Genomic DNA, 24689 nt, shown 5'->3' on the forward strand with positions numbered 1-24689 from the left:
GCGCGCACACACACACACACACACACACACACACACACACACACACACAGAGTGACACAGTCTGACACTCCTGAAGGAATAACAATACCTTTCAGGTGAGGGCTGTGCACCTGCATCCGTTGCAAGTGCAGGTTTATTGGAACAAATTCTAATGTTTTCTCTCCTTTGCTGCTGCTGGATTTGAAGGAGGACCCTAGAAGAATAAAGATGGGAAATGATTAACACATGGATAAACAGACATATAAACAAGCAATACCTGTGGAAATGATAAGATATGTTACAAGAACTTCAGAAAGGAAAACATTAATCCCTTCATATTGTTCATGTGTATAGATTTAAAAATTCCTTCAGTTGTTGTTGTATTACTATAATAATGCCATAAAGCAGAGTATCATACTCAGTCCATTCTTCCTTGCTGTAAATGCCAAGTTAAGAGGGTTATAAGTTTAAGCATTGGCTCATCTCTCTCTACAGCCACAGTTCCCGTCATTGCCTCCTTGGGACATTCATTCATGAAATGCACTCTGGGTAAGTGAAGTGGCTGCTTCATACCCGTTTCCTTGGAAAGTTCTGTCAGAATATCTTGGTACATAGTCACCATTTGATCACAGTGAGAAAGGACATTGTTCCGTAGGTTGTCCCAGTGTGGAGAAAGGTCACCAAGTTCTTTTAACTCCTGGTTTCTGTTAAGATAACAAAATGATAGCGCATGTTTATTATTGTCTTTAAAGTACATGTAATAGAACTATTAATTAGTACGATCACGTGGATTACAAATTGTTTTGATGTCCTTTGGAGGAAACTGTAAGTTTACCAGCTTAAAATTAAATTAAAAAGGACAAGAGGTTAAGACTATAAAAATATCAAAAAGTTAACTTTTGGATGAAATATCACAGAAAGTAGGTTCATGTAAAGTTTCTTTGGCTTTCATTTCTCTCAAGGACAATTTCAACACTCTGCACATATATGCTATCTCAGCTTTACCCAAAAGAATACCTAATATTGCCATTTAGATTTAAATTATTAACTTTTACTCAAATTCTAGCCTTTAGCCAAGTTAATTTAAAGAGTCAGTTTGCCTTTTGAAAGTGATGCTGATGAATGGCTGGATATACTGCTTAGCCAGATCCCTTTCTCATTTCTGTGACCTTTTGCTGGCCACATTTTCATGATGCTAATTTAACCAGCAATAATGAACCGTCTTTGCTATTTTGTCCATGAAACATGCTAAATACCAAGCTAATCAATTCAGAAGATGTAGAATCTTCAACACATAGGAATGTTAAGTGCAAGGGTACTTGATGATGTGTACCTCTGTGACGTGTTGTCTGTTGCCTTTGCTTTGTATCAGTGGGCCTCTGCTGAAGCCCACTCCACCTTTCATCTGAACTATTCACAATCTTTCCCCACATAAATCTCAGTCTCAGCTTTGCCGAAGATTAGCTTTCAAGACACAACATTCATCAGAGAAGCAAATTAATCAGTAGAAAATGAGAGTCGAAAGCTTTGATAAAAGCTGAGGTGGAGAGAGGGTTGTGGAGAGAAGGTTTAAAATTGGAGGAGTCACGCTTTCTGATCACAAATTGTAGGAAATTCAAACTAAGTACAGAAACAAGGGACAAAGCAAGCATGTGGCTCCAGAAAGCCAAGCCTAGAAGAACCAAGACTAGGAGAATGGGTCTGAGCGAGAAAGCTGCATAGTACATCAGCCTAATAGATCCATTAGGTTGCAGGCTGTGCTATAAGCATGCAGTTCTATATGAATATTAGTGCTTACTATTTCTATATATTATTAATAGGTGTGTTTCTGATTTATGAAGCCTATAAATTCTCATCAGAAATGTTAATGAAAGGTTTGGGTGGTGAAGGGAAGGCATAAGGGAAGGCATAGCCGCACTTCATGTGGGAGAGTCCAAGTCGATGGATACAGTCGAAGGATACACATGCCAAGGACTAAGAGATGTTTTCTGAAAAACAGTCAGAAAAGGGTAGCATTCTATGGGGAGTGACTTGAGATAAACTGACAGCATTCTATAGAAGATGAGATAAAACATTGCATTCCTCCAATATCTCACAGTCTATAGAGAGAATACATACTAAATACTAAATACTAAATACTCTGTTAGTTCTAACATGACACTGAGAGGTACATGCTCAGAAACATCCACAGGTGGTTACTTAACACTGAGAAAAGTTCAAGTATACGATGAAACCAGAGCACTGGAACACCAGATGGACACTGAGTAGCTGTAAAGTTAAAAATAAGTAATTGGCATAAAGGAACTACAACACTCTAAAATAGATTAAACAAAAGGGATTCGGGGGCAACAGAAATGAATGAACCTCATAATCAAGAGATTAGGCTACTTGAACTTTATTTTTAGTATCTTTCTGATATTGTGATTTATTACTAAGTGAGAAAAGCTTCCAAGTTCAAATGCCTTATTCTATAGCCTATTGGTTAAGAGTCAACTTATAACACTATTATGACTTTCTATATTTCTCTACCTGTATGTTTGTTGAGAAGCTACCACTGGAGAGGCAAATTTCCTCAGTGGGAAAAAGCAACCCTCTGTTTCTTGCCTATAAAAAGAAATGCCTGCTTGCACTTCTGACAACCTTACCACGGGAGACATTGTTTAAAGCATGCAATGGCCTGACCTTACTCACAAGGAAAGCTGATATACCTAGTGATATGGGACGATAAGCTGGTAATTATGACAGTATTTTCTTGACTAACAAGCCAAGGGCAAACATAAATACTTAGTAAATACAGAGAAGCAAATAAACTAGGACCAGGACTACCAACTACTTGCACAACACACAGATGTACAAACACACACATGTACAACACATGCACACATACCACTTTTATAGATAGATACTATTAGCATATAAAAATAATGACTTTCGTATATTACAAGAGGTTCAAGAACAATTGTTAAACTAGGAAAAGGATATTTCAAATGAAGTATTTATTTGATCAGATTGGCATTGGCCATGTCAATGAAACATTGATGATTGATAGGGGAGAGCCAGCCAACTGTGGGTGGCACTATGTGGACCCAGGTTGTGTGAGAATGCAAGCAGAGTATGATCTAGGAAGTGACCCACCAAACAGCATTCCTCCATGCTTTCCTGTGCAGTTCCTGCCTACGTTCCCGCCATGACTCTCTCCCAATGCTGAATTGTGTGATGGAAGTTTAAGCCAAATAAACCATTTGCTGGTCAAATTGATATTAATAGTGTTTTTATCACAGCAACAGAAATCATACTAGAACACAGTCTATTGAATATACTTGTGATATATAAGGAATATATAGTATTAATGTTATGTGTATCATAAAGATAGTTCAAAGCATAATTATTTGTACATATGTATGAAAGTGTATGTTTGGATTCTGTACAAATGCATGCAACATTACAATATTTTTTTTGGCAACAAAGAGACATATATACAAATGGGGTAACTTTTCATGTCTGCTAATGCCTTTCTTTTCGCTGTAGTATTAGAACAGCTTTAACTATCATAGAAGACTATTCAAGATATATTATCAGAATAAATACATCATATCACCAGAGAAAACTAATTTTTATCACATAGATTGTCATAGCATGAAGGAAGCTCAGAAAATAATACAAAACCTTTCTTGACCATCAAGAGGCTTAGGTAGAAGTGATGGGTCATTTCTAGCACTAGAGTTTGTAAAACTATAGACCCCAGCCCCACATCTGTTGTGGTTTGCCCTGGAGCTATCTGTATTTTGATTCTAATTCTACTGTCCCAAGGACAGCTGCCTAGTCCCTTACTCAGGACTCAGGAGACTTCACCAGAACCTGATAGAAGGAGGCCTGTCATTGGATGAGAAGGAAGGATGGGCGGGAGAGAAGTTTGAAGGAAGAGGAGGAGACTGGAATAGAGAGGAGAAGAGACAGGAGAGGAGGGAGAGAAGCCATGGCAGGACAATATGGCGGGTGACGTTAAGATTCCATGCTGTACCTTTACAGGTTGCTACAAATGTTTTTAAGGGATGGATGGTACTGGGCTTTGTACGTTTAGGTGGGTAATTATATCTTCTCAATTGGGCTTAAAGGTTATTGTGTTGTGTGTTCTTTCATGTGCAGATTTAAGTGTAAGGGAGTGTGCAGCAGCTGGTCTGGGCTACCATGGAGTTGGGATGTGTGTTTCTGCCTTGGGAGCAAGATAGGTAGAGAGATTGCTGCCAGGCTCAGAGAGAGGCCTTCGGCAGTGGGATATGGGATGGAGCATCTAGTGGGAGACTTTTCTGACTAAGAATTAAGATATCCAGAAGACCTTTGTATCCTAGCAAACAAAAAAGCAAGTAGAGGAGGCTGAGAAGAATAGGCTGGATATTAAAATATTAATAAGCACAGGCCCATCACACAGTGAACAGCTCTCATCAGCACGCCGTGGTGCGAGACCTAGTAGAGATAAAAGACAACCATACTTTTTTATTTATTATATTTTTACAACAACCCCAACACTCTTGCCTCACAGCATACACTTATCTGCTATACACAAAACACAAACAATAAACAGTAAATGTCAAACAAAGTGTATTTACTGAACAAATATGGAAGAATTAGGATTTATAACCTAGAGTATTTGCCTTCAGAGCTGCATTTGAGAATGTCTGCATGCTATAATGAATATGAACATGCCACATAGAATGAAGAAAATCACATGAGGCCTCAGTGCAACACAAAGAACTGTAGGCATCTTAGGGAAGCTGGAAATGAAGAGGTGGCACTCCCAGGAAAGAACACACCAATTGGTTGTCCGGTGCTCAATGGGCATTCCTGAAAACATACATACAAGTAACATCATAAAGACTGAACAGATTATATTTAGGAACATGTATACAATAGCATTGCATATGTATGTGTGTATATATACATATATATGTGTGTATGTAACATGTGTATGTGTATCTACATATATATGTATGTGTACACATATATGTGTATATGCATGTGAAAGGTGTATAATAAAAATTAATGAGAAAAGAGGCCATGAGAGCCTCTAGGAGAGTTGAGAGCAGCATGTGGGTGGGCTTAGAGGGAGGAAAGAGAGAAATGTTTTCATTAAATTATAATATTGAAAAAATTTAAAAAAGAATAAACTCAAAATATAAATTTGTTCTTCTAAGATTTAAGCAGTGCAAAATAAATGAAATACTGTAAAATGTAATCAAATAAGAAATGCAGGGATGGGGAATGGATCAGAGACTGAAGAAATGGCCAAGCGATAAACAGCCCAAATAGACACTCATCCCATGGGCAAGCACCAACCCTTGAAGTATTAATGATGCTACGTTATACTTGCAAATAGAAACCTAGCATGGCTGTCCTCTGAGAGGCTAGAGCCAGCACCTGACTCAAACAGGTACAGAGACCCACAGCCAAACATTGGGTAGAACACGCCAATTGGTTTTTCAATAGCAAATATGTGTATATATCACAGCAGAGAGGATAGAAAGACCATAAAGATGCAGGGTCCTGGAAGAATGCTGGAAAATACTACATCTGTAAATGAAGGGACCTCTGCACTCATGAGTTTACAGCATATGTGAGTGCCTGCACAAGACCTGCACCAAATGAAGCCAGGCAACATTCCAGTGGAAACAAGGGGAGTAGCTCCTGAGTCTCTCATGCTCTGAGAAACTATCCACAACTGTTTTTGTTTCCTCTAAGGGGCTGGCCCCTTTAGATTGCCTATGCTCCATCTATGAACATATGTGGAGTACTGATTTAAAAAAATGAAAAATAAAACACAGAACTCATGAAATTCAAAGGAGTTTATGAGGACCCAGAAGGAGTTGGAGGTGGACATGCTGGATAAGATCTAAACATATTGTATTTGTGTATACAATTACCAAAACAATTAATAAAGATAACATGTTAAGAATCCATCTTTCAATCATGACTGTGCATCTCCAATAAGACAATAATTCTCAGAGAATCCATTACCCTGCCTAGAACAAGCTCATGGCCTCGCTGTGCTCTGACTAACATTCTGCAGCTTACTTAGTCTTCCAGCCTACCTCCAACTCCACCTAGTCTCCTAGCAAACAAAAAAGCAAGTAGAGGAGGCTGAGAAGAATAGGCTGGATATTAAAATATTAATAAGCACAGGCCCATCACACAGTGAACAGCTCTCATCAGCATGCCCAGCCATCTGTCCCATCCCTCCCAGCTACCAGCAAGTCTGAAGAAAATAGACAACATAAGGAGACAGGTGATTTCTTAGCCTTGCTGCAGAGATAGCCCAGGCTCTGTAGTTCTGGGCTTGCCATGTGCAAATTATGACATTCTTCATACTCAATGAATTATTAAAGCAGATCCTCCACAAGAACTCTGTGAAGTAACTACCAACCTTCTATCTGCGTGTCTGGTTTTCCCTTGCCTTACTCTAAATATTTCAAAAAACACACGAGTTCCATGTCAGTCCAAATGCAGATTCCTTGAAGTCATCATGGTCCTCTGCAACGTGGGATAACTCACCATCCCTACCCCATGTGCAAAACACAAGCTACTGAATAACACAAGGAGAAAAGAGATTTTAAAAACAAGACTATGAAGGACGGAAGTAAATGATTGAATATAGAATGAGCTCGCAGAATCTGCATCATAAACAGCCAAACCTGCATTCTCTGTTTTATCACAACACATAAAACTTGGATGTGTGCTCAGTTGGTAAATGCTGTTAAAACCATGCCCCATATGCCTTGGGCTATAGGGAATAGAGGAGTGGAGGAGGACCCTAAACCAAGAAGGCCAAATACGTAGGCAGGGAGCAGACTTTCCCTTCACCTAGCTACCTCCTCCCCCAAGGCTGTTTCATTTATATTTGATTTCAGTTCATAAATATGTTGCAGGAGGTAGGATGTGTCTCTGCTGCCGCAGTAAATGGGAAAAGATTTAGGATGACTAAACAGGAATTTTAAAATTGGCAGGAGGGAATAGCTTGTAGAGAAGGGGGATTCCAAAATGGCTCACAGGTACCACGATCCTGAGTGACTGCCATTGCCATTTAGGAACTGTCAGTTACCATGACACTAGAAGCCATATACATATACATATTTACATATATATATATACATATACATATGCATATGTATATATGTGTGTGTGTTTATACGAATAAAATGAGAATGTGTATGTACATATCTATATTATATATGTATGTGTGTATTATGTATACATGTATCTGAATGTGTGTGAATAAAGCCTTATCTTTTCTCTGAGGAAAACTGAGTCCTAAACTGTAATTCCATCGCATACCCTACATTTCTCTCTGCTACATAAGAGGTCAAGAATGGGAGAAGCAGATTGGTGATGGAATTGGGAGGCATCAGGAGAGAAAAGTCCAGAATATAAGTAGTTCAGTCCTTCTGTGGGTTTTATTCCTTATGATTATTTTGGAAAATACTCTCCCGAGTCTCTAAAATAAAAATGGCTGTAGGGATGTCCAACTTCTCTATGAGCTAATTTTATAGGCACAGGAAATTTCTTTAATTTCCAAGCTAAGTTACCATATGTGAACACATCCACAATGATAAATTTTTAAATGGGTTTACAAATTTAACAAAAAAATCCCTGAATTAAAGTCCCTAAGGGGATGGGAACTCCACAGGAAGACCAACATTATCAGCTAGTCCGGACTTCTGGGAGCTCTCAGAGACTGAGCCACCAACCAAAGAGCGTACGCAGGCTGGACTGAGGCACGCTGCACGTGTGCAGCAGACGTGCAACTCCGTCTCCATGGATGCCTTGTCTGGCCTCAGTGCGAGAGGATACGCCTAATCTTGCAGAGAGTTGATTAGCCAGAGTGGGGGAATACGGGGTTGTGGCGGGGAGTAACACTCTCAGAGGTGAATGGGGGAGAAGAAACTCTGTGAGGAGGGACCAAAAGAGGAGGGCAGCATTCAGGATGCAAATTAATTAATTAGTTAATCGTTTAAATCCCTAAAATAATGAAAAGCAGTTATTGCACTGAGTATCTGAGACTCACAGCTCATTCAGCTACAAGAAGCCGTAAGACCAAATAGCATGGTGAAAATTTATATACCAGAGACGATGACTGAGTAAAGAAACATTAAACAGTATTTGGAATTGTTATTATTGAAGTAAATAGAAATATTTTCCCATGACGAGCTCTATCTATAAAACTACTCTGTGGAATAAAAATAGCTACACGACTTCAATGGAGCACTTTGGTAGTTAGAATGTCATATAACCACATGTGGGTGTGCATGGGTGGGAGGTTTAACAGCCAGGCTGTTTTCATTCATTAAGCAAAATTAGACCTTAAATCAAACCAAAAGAAGTCACAGAAATTATCTGTGAGGGGAAAAATTAAATACTAAATGGCCAGTAACGAGTAGCTCACATAAATGATTGGTGGGTGGCTTCAATTTCACAAAGTGGTTGGGTCACAGCATAAAGCCTGGCAAAGTTCAACTAGCTGTCAGGTTTCACAGTGTTCGCCCCACAGTTGACACTGTCTTTTAACTGACACAAGGATGACAATTCTATCCGTAAATTGCAGGTTCCTTTTTTTTTAAACATACATTTTTATGAATGACTGCGTAATTAGTGCCGTGATTGATGAGACGCGGTGTCACAGAAAAGGATGGCACCTTCTGGGTGGCCACTCACTCTGCTTTTCGCTTGACATTAAATTAAGTGGTTTCTCTACATGCAATAAGGTTTCAATTTATATGCAAAGACTGGTGAGTAGAACACCGTTATTTCAGGATTTAGTTGTAATCACAGAATCTGCTTATATGTGATAAACAGTGGGATGCTATAATTTAATTTTAGGTGACTGCATTAAGAAAAACACGGAGCGATCAGCGTGCCTCGTTCCGGGCTAAGAGTCTATTTGTTACTTGTGCTAAAGGTGAATTGGTGTTTGCATCTAAGCAATGCCTTGCTCTTGGCTGTAGGAAGCTAGGAACACGGACAGCAAGTACTCCTTATATCTTAAGCTCTGGGCTGCAGTTCTGCTATCCCAGTGGGACAGTGCATCCTGTGAAGGTTTTTCTCTATCCCTCTGTCCTCTGCTAATTTGTTCTTAGGAGTCATGAAAGGCACAAATTGAACACAGAAACTGAGAGCAGGGCAGGGTGTGAGTCCCTTGCTCACCTCCTCACTCTTCCTCTCCTGGTTTCTTGAACACACAAGTATTTCTAGATATTGTCTCTTCAAATTCCATAGCTGCTCTGGGGCTACAGGTGTCACCCACAGAAGATCAGAAGGTGAACGGATCGCCTGCATTGTGTTCGGCTTGCAGGCAAGCATCCTGAGACCTCCCAGCTAGTCTCTCTTTGCTGTCTGTTTGGTATTCAGAACTAACCTGGTATAAAATACATCTAATCATTTGATTCCTGCCACAAGACCCAGAATGTACTGTTCTGTGATTACACTAAACAAATTGAGGTTTAATGGTACTAGGCACATTTTAATGCCCCATAGCCACACAGCTAACATACTATATTCCACAATTTAGAACATTTTTTATGCTTGGAAGGTCTCTTGGGCAAGACTGCTCTGGACAAGGGCAAAGAACATGGCAGACTAGTGATGGGACATCTTGGAGCCCCATTGAGGATACTAGATTATATTGAGGCAGGGCTCCCGTGTAAATTCTATCCACTTTCGCATACTTCCTAGGGAGAAATATGGTTTTTCCACCCAAGAAAGTGTTCCAGAAAGGAAGAATCAAAATCTTCTATATGGACAACTCATTTGAATACTGTCAAGCTCCAAAAAGAAGTTGCTTCAAATACTCTGCAGAGTGCATTTGATACATAGTCTTGGCTGTTTCAATTGTGGAAAAGTCAAACAATACTGGAAAAATAGATTTCTGCTATGGATTTAACAAACATTCATGTGGGGCATTTTCTCTGCCTGCCCTGAGCAGTTCAGACATCCACCCTTTCATTGGCTGTGACCTGTGGATAAAGGTACAATTATCGCCATTGTCTTTATCCTTTTACAAATGAGGACACAGGAGAAGTCAAGGAATCCATCCATGCTTTCCTGTCTGATGAAAAGCTGAGATGGCATTGCTCCCAGACATTTTGGCTTTTTAGAATGGAATGATAAAATATCATACTCTGAGCAACTTACCTAAAAAAATGCAGTTATAGAGGCTTCCTAAGACTGCAAATCCAAGATCAAGGTATCAGTTTGGGCTTATTGATAACTGTCCTGTGCCTTATAGAAAATTATTTCTGTTGAACCATATCACTGTTTTTCCTCTTTGTATACATACCCTTGTTTTCTCTCTTTATGTCCATTTTTCTCCAAGTTACATGGGCAATGGACAAATTAGACGAGGATTATTAATAAAATAAGGACCTCTTCATCATTTAGCTACCACTAAGTGTCCTACCTCCTAAATAGAGGCCATAAGGGTGTGGCAATAGTTACGAACAATTGGCCACCATAAGGGAAAGAGTACCTTCTGTCACGTGTTCCTGCTATGGTGTATTATGTTGCCATAGACTCAAATCAACAGTGCTCAGTGTTTGTGGACTGAAACAGTGGATTTTGAGCCAAACTAAATATTTCCTGGACTATGACTTTGAAACCAAGTCCTGTATCTTAGTCTGGCCTTGAACTATGTAGAGGAGAATGGACATGAACTGATTTTCTAGCTTCCACTGAGTGATCAAATTTGGAGTGAGCCATCAGCCCTGGTTTATGTGGCATTGTCGACTGAACCCAACATTCTGGGCTAGCAACCCATTGACTGAGCTACATCTTCAGCCCAGGAGATCTTTATCTAAGGGCTGTGTGTGTGTGTGTATGTGTGTGTGTGTGTGTGTGTGTGTGTGTGTGTGTGTACAGCTACTAACACATATGGAGACTATGAGAAATACGACACAATCTTTATTATTGTTCTACTCATACCCCCACCTTTTCTTCTTTTCTCCCTCCTGCCCTCCCTCTTTCTCTCCCTCTCTTCTTTTACCTTGAGTCTACCAATCCAGGTAAAACAAGAGTGGAGGAGAACAAGAATAAAAAACCATGTTGTTAACCTTCATTCCAGTGGGCAGGGGGAAAAAGAATACTGTTAGTTTGCATCTTATTTTCAAAGGGTAGAACATGCCAATGGGTTTTTCAATAGCAAATGGTCAGCCCTGAAAACTAACATTTAAGTAACATTATACAGACAGAGTGGATTATGTTTAGGATTGAATCATATACATATATGCTAGCAACAATAATATAAAAAATATAAAAAAGAAGGTCACAAATTTGAAAGAAGGCAGAGATGGCTACCTGGGAGGGTTTTGAAAGAAAAAGGGAAGGAGAAGAATATTGTAGTTATACTATTATTTCAAAAATGAAAAAAGCAATTACAGATTCAACTACTAATTATCTGGGATCAGTCCTTTCAAATAAGATTGTGTAATATCTGTTCTGTCTAATCCAACAGCTATAGCCTCAAGTAGATATGAGGCAACTGAAACATAACCGACATTATTAACATGAAATTTTAATTTTGTTTAATTGTAATAAATTTAAACAAGGTTAAATAGCCACAAGTTGCAAGTATTAGATAGTACAGTTCTAATGCTGGAGTAGGAAACAGGAGTGAGTAGAGGAGGCAGATACCCAAGAGGCCCTGAAAACAGTCAAATGCACGGCAGCACTCACTCTTCAAAAGCGTGTCGCTGAGTATTTACACATGAACCAAACGACAGCTTGGGGCTGCCATACTGGCCTCTATAAACAACTATAATTTTTAACAGGAAAACAGATAATATTATTAATTAACTTGATATATACTAGAAACATTGAAATCTAGAAATATCAACAGAAAGTGTGAAGTGTCTTCTTTTTTTCTTTTGGAGCTGGGGACTGAACCCAGGATCTTGAGCTTGCTAGGCAAGTGCTCTACCACTGGGCTAAATCCCCAACCCCATGAAGTGTCTTTTATATTGTAGAATACCATAGACCCTAATGAAGTCTGATTGCTATTCCTAAAATCAGTATTGTTGCTCCAAACTCCAAGTACTATGGACAGAAAGTGGGTTCAGTCCATGTGTTATCACTGGTAGTTATGACACAGTATGTTCATGCTGTCAATGATGTGTGCCAAGTATAAATGGACACACACACACACACACACACACACACACACACACCAAATGTGCTTGGTTTTGTGCCTCAAAAACTCCAACATTCCACTGTGATAACGATTAATAATTACTGATGTATACATCATGTGGCCACTGATTCCACTATTTATTATATCAAGGCAAAGAAGAATCTCAACATATTAAAGCCATATGTGTCTCTGTACCAGCTATATCTCACTTGCTAATTACTGTGTACATGTGCAGATGTAGCAGTCAGGGGATACCTAGCAGAAGTTGTATGCATTCTTCTACCCACATGAGACCTAGGATTGAACTCCAGTTAACAGGTATAGCAGCAAGTGCTTTGATCTGATGAGCATTGTGCCAGATTCAGACATTATGTTCACAACACACTCTCTTATATCCTGTAATTTTAAACAAATAATCCTAGCATGGTAGGAACGTGTCTGTAGTTCCGTGGTAGAGTGCTTGCCTAGTATGGAGAAGATCTAGGTTTGAGGCACAGTACCTAAAGAAAGCAAAACAAAGTAAAACAATACAAAACAAAAACCATAAAACAACCATAACAGGACAGAATCCTAGCACAACAGATCCAAGTATACTTCTAGATAAATTTCACCCCATTCTTCCCTGCAAGGGTATTATAATGTCCAAACAGTAAAATAAAACCCATATTTCATTGTCAACTTGATGACAAGAAGTACTCCCTCTCATTAAATGATTCAAAGGATACACAGCATTGAATTAATGGCACATAGCATGTGTCCTCCATGTCATAAGGTGGTAGGTCAAAGGCACTCACATTATGAATAATACACCATTGTGAGTCAACATTGCAGACAAATAAAGTGAAAAAAGTGGCATTTATCTGGCATGAGCCCACAACAGAATCAGGATATTATCACCATTGTCTTTATCCTTTTGCAAAGGATATTAATGTTTTCCTCTGAATCTTTAGGGTTTGAATATTCGCAGAGTTCAAGGATGGAAAATAAGAAATACACAAACAGAGGTACTTGGAGTGCTATCCATCATCTGTGAAATTCATCAATTTGGGGATGAATTGGTATATGTATCATCTAAGAAGTGTAGATCACTCCTGACTGCCTTTCTCTCTTTAAACTGTGTTTCTTTCTCTACACGCTAAGCACGTAAAGCTCAGAGGGCATAGGTTTCATCTGTGTGAAAAAAGAACACGACCCAGGGCAAAGATGGAGAGTTAGATAAATATAAGATCATGCTTATACTGACAAAGATCATGCTTGTGTCATTACACATTCTGTAAGTGGAATAGAGGGGGAGGCTAGTATTGAATAAGAAAGTCATTTTGCAAAAATCCTACTTTCTATTTGTGAGGTTAGTTTTGTGCAATGAGATTTGCCTGAATGAATCTATCTTCCATCTAAAATTTTAATATGCCATTTAGTTTTAAAATATTTTCTACTGTGCTATCATTGGGAAATAAACATTTTAAACAATGAATTTTAAAAGACAAGTTACTTTAAATTAAGGGGAAAGGTCAAAATATCTTCTCTCAGAACAGCTTTACTGCCTAGAAATTCAGCACAAATACATGAAATCATTTATGTGAACATGCATAGTACAAACATATAATATATTTATTTGAATTATTATTTCAAAGCTTGGATTCTACAGGTATTTATCAATGATCATTTTCATATGCAATAATGTACTATGCTGAATAAACATCTTTGTAGATGTGTTCATCATAATTCTTAAAAATAACATGGGGGAGTCCCAAACCCGCGGATCCCAGCCCACAGCAGCTCTCTGCTCCCAAACCCCATGGGAGAGAGACCTCACCGCCTGGTCAGGTGGGCACTCCTGAGGCTGCAGAGCGGAAGAGACCACCAACACTGCCCACCCCTGCCCACATCCCTGGCCCAAGAGGAAACTGTATATGGCCTCTGGGTTCCCGTGGGGGAGGGCCCAGGAGCGGCAGGACCCCTGCACCTGAGATACCGCCAGAACCTGAAGGGACAGACTGGATAAACGGTTCTCTGCACCCAAATCCTGTGGGAGGGAGAGATAAACCTACAGAGAAGCAGACAAACCTGGGAAACCAGAAGAGACTACACTCTTCACACATCTCTGACGCCAGAGGAAAACATCAAACGCCATCTGGAACCCTGGTGCACGGATGCTCCCGGAAAGGGTGGCACAGATCTTCCTGGTTGCTGCCGCCATGCAGAGCTTGTAGGCAGCACCCCACGAGCAAACTTGAGCCTCCGGACCACAGGTAAGACCAACTTTTCTGCTGCAAGTGACCTGCCTGGTGAACACCAGACACAGGCCCACAGGAACAGCTGAAGGCCTGTAGATAGGAAAAACTACACGCCCGAAAGCAGAACACTCTGTCCCCATAACTGGCTGAAAGAAAACAGGAAAACAGGTCTACAGCACTCCTGACAAACAGGATTATAGGACAGTCTAGCCACTGTCAGAAATAGCAGAACAAAGTAACACTAGAGATAATCTGATGGCGAGAGGCAAGCGCAGGAACCCAAGCAACAGAAACCAAGACTACATGGCATCATCGGAGCCCAATTCTCCCACCAAAGCAAACACGGAATATCCAAACACACCAGAAAAGCAAGATCTAGTTTCAAAATCATGTTTGATCATGATGCTGGAGGATTTCAAGAAAGACGTGAAGAACTCCCTTAGAGAACAAGGAGAAGCCTACAGAGAGGAATCGCAAAAATCCCTGAAAGAATTCCAGGAAATCATAAATAAACAAGTAGAAGCCCATAGAGAGGAGTCACAAAAATCCCTGAAAGAATTCCAGGAAAACACAATCAAACAGTTGAAGGAATTAAAAATGGAAATAGAAGCAATCAAGAAAGAACACATGGAAACAACCCTGGATATAGAAAACCAAAAGAAGAGACAAGGAGCTGTAGATACGAGCTTCACCAACAGAATACAAGAGATGGAAGAGAGAATCTCAGGAGCAGAAGATTCCATAGAAATCATTGATTCAACTGTCAAAGATAATGTAAAGCGGAAAAAGCTACTGATCCAAAACATAAAGGAAATCCAGGACACAATGAGAAGATCAAACCTAAGGAAAATAGGTATAGAAGAGAGTGAAGACTCCCAGCTCAAAGGACCAGTAAATATCTTCAACAAAATCATAGAAGAAAACTTCCCTAACCTAAAGAAAGAGATACCTATAGGCATACAAGAAGCCTACAGAACTCCAAATAGATTGGCCCAGAAAAGAAATACCTCCCGTCACATAATAGTCAAAACACCAAACACACAAAATAAAGAAAGAATATTAAAAGCTGTAAGGGAAAAAGGTCAAGTAACATATAAAGGCAGACATATCAGAATTACACCAGACTTTTCGCCAGAAACTGTGAAAGCCAGAAGATCCTGGACAGATATCATACAGACCCTAAGAGAACACAAATGCCAGCCCAGGTTACTGTATCCTACAAAACTCTCAATTAACATAGATGGAAGAAACCAAGATATTCCATGACAAAACCAAATTTACACAATAACTTTCTACAAATCCAGCACTACAAAGGATAATAAATGGTAAAGTCCAACATAAGGAGGCAAGCTATACCCTAGAAGAAGCAAGAAACTAATCGTCTTGGTAACAAAACAAAGAGAAGAAAAGCACACAAACATAACCTCACATCCAAATATGAATATAACAGGAAGCAATAATCACTATTCCTTAATATCTCTCAACATCAATGGCCACAACTCCCCAATAAAAAGACATAGATTAACAAACTGGATACGCAACAAGGACCCTGCATTCTGCTGCCTACAGGAAACACACCTCAGAGACAAAGACAGACACTACCTCAGAGTGAAAGGCTGGAAAACAACTTTCCAAGCAAATGGTCAGGAGAAGCAAGCTGGAGTAGCCATTCTAATATCAAATAAAATCAATTTTCAACTAAAATTCATCAAAAAAGATAAGGAAGGACACTTCATATTCATCAGAGGAAAAATCCACCAAGATGAACTCTCAATCCTAAATATCTATGCCCCAAATACAAGGGCACCTACATACATAAAAGAAACCTTACTAAAGCTCAAAACACACATTGCACCTCACACAATAATAAATAGTAGGAGACTTCAACACCCCACTCTCATCAATGGACAGATCATGAAAACAGAAATTAAACAGAGACGTAGACAGACTAAGAGAAGTCATGAGCCAAATGGACTTAACAGATATTTATAGAACATTCTACCCTAAAGCAAAAGGATATACCTTCTTCTCAGCTCCTCATGGTACTTTCTCCAAAATTGACCATATAATTGGTCAAAACACGGGCCTCAACAGGTACAGAAAGATAGAAATAATCCCATGCGTGCTATCGGACCACCACGGCCTAAAACTGGTCTTCAATAACAATAAGGGAAGAATGCCCACATATACGTGGAAATTGAACAATGCTCTACTCAATGATAACCTGGTCAAGGGAGAAATAAAGAAAGAAATTAAAGACTTTTTAGAATTTAATGAAAATGAAGGTACAACATACCCAAACTTATGGGACACAATGAAAGCTGTGCTAAGAGGAAAACTCATAGCGCTGAGTGCCGGAACAAAGAAACAGGAGGGAGCATATGTCAGCAGCTTGACAGCACACCTAAAATCTCTAGAACAAAAAGAAGCAAACATACCCAGGAGGAGTAGAAGGCAGGAAATAATCAAATTCAGAGCTGAAATCAAACAAGTAGAAACAAAAAGGACCATAGAAAGAATCAACAGAACCAAAAGTTGGTTCTTTGAGAAAATCAACAAGATAGATAAACCCCTAGCCAGACTAACGAGAGGACACAGAGAGTGTATCCAAATTAACAAAATCAGAAATGAAAAGGGAGACATAACTACAGATTCAGAGAATTCAAAAAAATCATCAGATCTTACTACAAAAGCCTATATTCAACAAAACTTGAAAATCTGCAGGAAATGGACAATTTCCTAGACAGATACCAGGTACCGAAGTTAAATCAGGAACAGATAAACCAGTTAAACAACCCCATAACTCCTAAGGAAATAGGAGCAGTCATTAAAGGTCTCCCAACCAAAAAGAGCCCAGGTCCAGACGGGTTTAGTGCAGAATTCTATCAGACCTTTATAGAAGACCTCATACCAATATTATCCAAACTATTCCACAAAATTGGAACAGATGGAGCACTACTGAATTCCTTCTATGAAGCCACAATTACTCTTATACCTAAACCACACAAAGACCCAACAAAGAAAGAGAACTTCAGACCAATTTCCCTTATGAATATCGACGCAAAAATACTCAATAAAATTCTGGCAAACCGAATCCAAGAGCACATCAAAACAATCATCCACCATGATCAAGTAGGCTTCATCCCAGGCATGCAGGGATGGTTTAATATATGGAAAACCATCAACGTGATCCATTATATAAACAAACTGAAAGAACAAAACCACATGATCATTTCATTAGATGCTGAGAAAGCATTTGACAAAATTCAACTCCCCTTCATGATAAAAGTCCTGGAAAGAATAGGAATTCAAGGCCCATACCTAAACATAGTAAAAGCCATATACAGCAAACCAGTTGCTAACATTAAACTAAATGGAGAGAAACTTGAAGCAATCCCACTAAAATCAGGGACTAGACAAGGCTGCCCACTCTCTCCCTACTTATTCAATATAGTTCTTGAAGTTCTAGCCAGAGCAATCAGACAACAAAAGGAGGTCAAGGGGATACAGATCGGAAAAGAAGAAGTCAAAATATCACTATTTGCAGATGATATGATAGTATATTTAAGTGATCCCAAAAGTTCCACCAGAGAACTACTAAAGCTGATAAACAACTTCAGCAAAGTGGCTTGGTATAAAACTAACTCAAATAAATCAGTAGCCTTCCTCTACACAAAAGAGAAACAAGCCGAGAAAGAAATTAGGGAAACGACACCCTTCATAATAGACCCAAATAATATAAAGTACCTCGGTGTGACTTTAACCAAGCAAGTAAAAGATTTGTACAATAAGAACTTCAAGACTCTGAAGAAAGAAATTGAAGAAGTCCTCAGAAGAAGGAAAGATCTCCCATGCTCATGGATTGGCAGGATTAATATAGTAAAAATGGCCATTTTACCAAAAGCGATCTACAGATTCAATGCAATCCCCATCAAAATACCAATCCAATTCTTCAAAGAGTTAGACAGAACAATTTGCAAATTTATCTGGAATAACAAAAAACCCAGGATAGCTAAAACTATCCTCAACAATAAAAGGACTTCAGGGGGAATCACTATCCCTGAACTCAAGCAGTATTACAGAGCAATAGTGATAAAAACTGCATGGTATTGGTACAGAGACAGATAGATAGACCAATGGAACAGAATTGAAGACCCAGAAATGAACCCACACACCTATGGGCACTTGATTTTTGACAAAGGAGCCAAAACCATCAAATGGAAAAAGGATAGCATTTTCAGCAAATGGTGCTGATTCAACTAGAGGTCAACATGTAGAAGAATGCAGATCGATCCATGCTTATCACCCTGTACATAGCTTAAGTCCAAGTGGATCAAGGGCCTCCACATTAAACCAGATACAATCAAACTAATAGAAGAAAAACTAGTGAAGCATCTGGAACACATGGGCACTGGAAAAAAAATTCCTGAACAAAACACCAATGGCTTAAGCTCTAAGATCAAGAATCGACAAATGGGATCTCATAAAACTGCAAAGCTTCTGTAAGGCAAAGGACACTGTGGTTAGGACAAAACGGCAACCAACAGATTGGGAAAAGATCTTTACCAATCCTACAACAGATAGAGGCCTTATATCCAAAATATACAAAGAACTCAAGAAGTTAGACCGCAGGGAGACAAATAATCCTATTAAAAATGGGGTTCAGAGCTAAACAAAGAATTCACAGCTGAGGAATGCCGAATGGCTGAGAAACACCTAAAGAAATGTTCAACATCTTTAGTCATAAGGGAAATGCAAATCAAAACAACCCTGAGATTTCACCTCACAACAGTGAGAATAGCTAAGATCAAAAACTCAGGTGACAGCAGATGCTGGCGAGGATGCGGAGAAAGAGGAACACTCCTCCATTGTTGGTGGGATTGCAGACTGGTACAACCATTCTGGAAATCAATCTGAAGGTTCCTCAGAAAATTGGACATTGATCTGCCTGAGGATCCAGCTACACCTCTCTTGGGCATATACCCAAAAGATGCCCCAACATATAAAAAAGACACGTGCTCCACTATGTTCATCGCAGCCTTATTTATAATAGCCAGAAGCTGGAAAGAACCCAGATGCCCTTCAACAGAGGAATGGATACAGAAAATGTGGTACATCTACACAATGGAATATTACTCAGCTATCAAAAACAATGACTTTATGAAATTCGTAGGCAAATGGTCGGAACTGGAAAATATCATCCTGAGTGAGGTAACCCAATCACAGAAAAACACACATGGTATGCACTCATTGATAAGTGGCTATTAGCCCAAATGCTTGAATTACCCTAGATGCCTAGAACAAATGAAACTCAAGACGGATGATCAAAATGTGAATGCTTCACTCCTTCTTTAAGGGGAACAAGAATACCCTTGGCAGGGAATAGAGAGGCAAAGATTAAAACAGACACAGAAGGAACACCCATTCAGAGCCTGCCCCACATGTGGCCCATGCATATACAGTCATCCAATTATACAAGATGGATGAATCAAAGAAGTGCAGGCCGACAGGAGCCGGATGTAGATCTCTCCCGAGAGACACAGCCAGAATACAGCAAACACAGAGGCGTATGCCAGCAGCAAACCACTGAACTGAGAATAGGACCCCCGTTGAAGGAATCAGAGAAAGAACTGGAAGAGCTTGAAGGGGCTTGAGACCCCATATGAACAACAATGCCAAGCAACCAGAGCTTCCAGGGACTAAGCCACTACCTAAAGACTAAACATGGACTGACCCTGGACTCTGACCTCATAGGTAGCAATAAATATCCTAGTAAGAGCACCAGTAGAAGGGGAAGCCCTAGGTCCTGGTAAGACTGAACCCCCATTGAACTAGATTGTTGGGGGGAGGGCAGCAATGGGGGGAGGATGGAGAGGGGAACGCCCATAAAGAAGGGGAGGGGGGAGGGGGATGTTTGCCCGGAAACCGGGAAAGGGAATAACACTCGAAATGTATATAAGAAATACTCAAGTTAATAAAAAAAAAAAAGAAAAAAAAAGAAAATATACAGAAAGCTGAGGTATGATGTAACGATAAAGTATGCCTTTAGCATGTGTGAAGCCTTGGGTTTAATTCTAGAACCAAAAGTTAGACACACACCCACACCCCCACACCCCCACCCCCACACCCAGACACCCACACCCAGACACCCACACCCAGACACCCACACCCAGATACTCACACCCACCCACCCAACACACACACACACACACACAGGATTGAGAGTCTATGCAGATATATGCAGATACACATGTATGAATATGTATTATATATGCATGGACAAAACTTAGGAATGATAAAGCTCAAATTTATAGTTCTAACAACAGTTAACCTTTACATAAATTTACTATACTCTAGGCACTCTTTAAAATGATTTCCTTGTATTCATTGCAAGTTTCTTTTTATAATAAAGTTTAGAACATTAAAAAAAAATAACATGAAAATATAAAATCTTGCATTTCTGGGTCACTGGTGTCCAAGGACACTGCACACCCCAATACTATAGGCTAGTGTCAATGCTCTTAGTTACCTTCTAGAATTTGCTATTAAGGCCATATTTTGGAAGACACACATGCTTAAATCATGTGTTATAGAATGCAGTACCAACTTGAGAGCTTCGTCTATATGTTCATGAAGTTTTGAAGCTTTGACAATGATAGAAAGTTCTGTGTATGCTATCAGAAGAGAAAAGTCATCAACAACCTTACTGTGGTCACTAAGAGTAACAATTAAAACCAGGCTGGCAAGCTAAGACCACTGGTGCAATAGTGCCACCAATGGCAGTAACCAATCTCTCTCTTACTGGACTTCAATTCTGCTGCAAAAGGTAGAGTTTATGCCTGGCTAACTGGGCTAAAGTGCATAGCTGGTTAAGTTCCAGAAAATTGACCTAGCATGAAGTAGCCCTTGCTAAATTGTTATCTTTATTCACATAGACTAGTATATTCTCAATTCTCATCAGAAAAATTTCTGTTTGCAAAAGATGGCGATTAATACAGAGAGCTATAGCTTGTCGATATACAGAACACTCCATATACATGGAGCTCTAAATTTAATATATATTATATCATATTATATTATATATTTATGATATATTTATATTTAATATATTATCCAGTACAGTGGCTCACCTGAACATAATTGGTTCAGCCAAATTCCCAGAATAAATAGAAATGGGACTCCTAAAGTCCTACCCCTATCAGAGGAGACGCTGACAGGTGAGTGCTTGCGGGGAGACAGTCAATTTCCTTTAAAGATGTAGACCCTGAGAGGCTAACAGTGCTCCGGCCAATACTACAACACTCAGGTACATACAAGCAATGTTAAGTGAAGTTAGTGATGTTGGCAAAAATGAAATGAAAGTTGTGAAGGGAGTACTAGGGGGAGCTTTGGAAGTCATCTGAGGAGGGTTTGGAATGTGATTTCAGGGGAGTTTTAATCAAAAAACATTATATGCATGCACAGAATTTTTAAACAAATTTTTAAAAAATGTTAAGTAGCTAATAAAAACTCCTAGTTTTTTAATCATTAAAAAGTATTTAACTCCTCAAAACTCACTAGCAAACCATAAATAATTATAGCATCTAGTTATGGAATTTATGTAATAAGTAATATATGTAAAATTATATTCAGTGAGCATCACTGCTATTAGAATGTATGAACATTCTCACAGATTCTATTGAAGCACATTTTATTGCTAAAAAGGTTTACTTACTGAATAAACCATGCGGCTGTCAGTAACAGGATTTATCGTCATGTGTCTCGTACATGTGCAAATCTTGGAACTTGATATACCCAAACTAAGTCTATCTACTATTTCCAAGAAGTCAATGAAATTTGCATTTAAAGTTTGCATTTTCAAACTCTTCTACAGATTTCAACACCCCTTTCTCAATGTTGATCTGTGAATTTTTTCTGCACAGTACAAGGGAACAGACATATCTGTGTGATAAAACATTTAAAGTGTCTTTAAATTCATGATTATAGAATATTTTTATCCCAGGTGGAACTTCATAACAGTATATACTGGAAGTTTTCTCTAGTCTTTGTTTATTAATGATTAAAAGTGTATCCACAAAAGAATGGAGTCATGGGGGAAAGAGACAAACGCAGATGCAATAAAAGCAATTTCTTCTGGAGAGTTATATTTGCTACAGTATAAAACTCATTTATGCTAAAATATGCCTTGTTTTATAAATGCCATTTTGTGGTATAGTAATTTATATATGGCTTGATATTACTCTATAGCCACAGGAGTCCCATCTAAATAATTCATGCCACACTAGATTTAATGCAATATTTATAGTCTCCATAGAAATTACACCACATAGGTACAACGGTTTGGTAGACTGAGCCTTGCAATCTTTGAAATAGCGTGAAAGCTGAAGAAAATGCACAGCATAAAGAAAATATGTGGTGACATTAAAGCATGCTGTAAAGTTTTTATGCTAGCAGTTGTGAAGATCTACACTCAACCACACTACAACAGCAAGGAAAAACACATATAGATGCATGCGCGCGCGCACACACACACACACACACAAACACACACATGTACGCACACACGCACACACACACATACACACACACAAACACACACACGTACGCACACACACATGCACACACACATGCATGCACACACACATATGCAGAGAGAGAGAGAGAGAGAGTCATTGGGAGACACAGAGACACAGAGATACAGACAGACAGACAGACAGACAGAGATTTGCTTATAGAATGTCATTCCTTTCCTTCTCTTCAAATTACTGCACAGTAAATTAATTAGTCCTTCCCCATCATTCTTTAGTTATGCCAGATCAAAGAAGTGATTTGCTTGTGAATACCAAATTCCCTATCTCCAATTATTGTTAAAACATATAAACTTCTCAAAAAAGACGGTATAATTCTGAACACTCTGAAAGGAGATATTCCCCTCCTCCTCCTATCCTGACATATATAATTCTGGTACAGTTCTGGATGGGATAAATATTGAAGCTATCTTCAGACAAATCTCATTACAACATGTACTTTACAAATATTTTCAATCAGATTGTGTGAGCCTGCAATGTGATTCATGGATTTGAAGGAAGAGTTAAGACTGTGGACAAACAAAGGCTGTGGTTGAACTGTCACAGAAAGACCATAATTTGGTTTGATCAGAGCAAGAGATGGGAGACACAGGGGTTTGTGGAAACCTGTGGAACAAGAATAATCAGAAATTGGAGTTGATTTGGGATAAATTTAGTAAGACATACTGTTGGATATGAAGGCAGCCCTTCGGTTTATTGAAAGAGGAACTGGCTAGGAATGATTTTTGAAAAAGTCAGTGAGTTCAGCTTTAAGACATGATGGGCAACTGCAACACATGGAGATAGCTCCATAAAGCCTACACAAGATGGCAACCAATGGAGACAAGTTCAAGTCATTTAATGAGCTAAGAAAGAGAGATGAGCCTATAGAAAAAAAATTTAATGAACACTGAAAGTAAAATACATCAACAGGAATTATATATGAATAAACTATAGAATTGCATTAGTGAATAAAAGATACCATGAAGCAAGTGGTTCCCGTTCTCCAGCAGCTCCAGCAGTGGTTAGGGAACCATGAGGGTGGACCAGTCCTAAATTGGGACCGATACAACTCTCAGACTTCATCAGAGAAGATTCTCCCTGCAGTGGCTGGCGATTAACACAGAAGTGTTACAACAGGGAAAGTAGACAGAATAAACCCAGGCACAAATGTGTCATCCATATAGGAACGCCTTTTCCAAAGCTCAAGGACTGGTCATCCCAGGAGATGGAGCAGAAAGAGTCTAAGAGCCAGAGTTCTGGGAGGACTGGTGGGAAACAGTATCCTTCAGACATGACAGGACTGGTGAGCTCACAGCAGCTGTGGTGGCCTCGACAAGATCAAGCTAGTCAATGTTCTACTGTGGAGTGGGAGGTGATTAATAAATACTCAACCCTGAGAAGCTACCGATAGTCAATGGCTTCTGTGGGAAGTATAATCAGTTTTCTATAAAAGTATGGCTCCTGGCAAGTCAGTCATGCTCCAGTAGATAGCACCAGACATATGGATGGCACAAATTGGAATCCATGCATTATGAAATGTAAAGAAATTAAAATGATAAAAAAATTGTAGGCGTGGGGAAGTGAAGCTGGATTCAGAAGGAGGTAAGGGGGGTTGTTGGAACGGATGTACACTAATACAAAAATATATTGTACAACATTCTCAAATAATTAACAAAATATTTTTAAAGAGAGAAGACACAATGCAGCCTTCTTCCTAATATGAAGTATAAGGAT

General features: G+C 39.2%; 1 protein-coding gene across 13 annotated transcripts in view; it reads right to left on the reverse strand.

Moving 5' to 3' along the window:
* Inpp4b (inositol polyphosphate-4-phosphatase type II B) overlaps positions 1 to 24689 on the reverse strand; it is a 743006-nt gene that overhangs the window by 158040 nt on the left and 560277 nt on the right. For all 13 annotated transcript variants that reach the window (XM_087593773.1, XM_087593768.1, XM_087593769.1 and 10 more), the window contains 2 exon segments: positions 553 to 683; positions 89 to 193 (listed from right to left, as the gene is read on the reverse strand). In XM_087593773.1, coding sequence (XP_087449899.1) covers positions 89 to 193; positions 553 to 683 — 236 coding nt within the window.

Source organism: Rattus norvegicus, chromosome 19 (genome assembly GCF_021556685.1).
Source record: "Rattus norvegicus strain SHRSP/BbbUtx chromosome 19, alternate assembly SHRSP_T2T, whole genome shotgun sequence".
Lineage (NCBI taxonomy): Eukaryota > Metazoa > Chordata > Mammalia > Rodentia > Muridae > Rattus > Rattus norvegicus.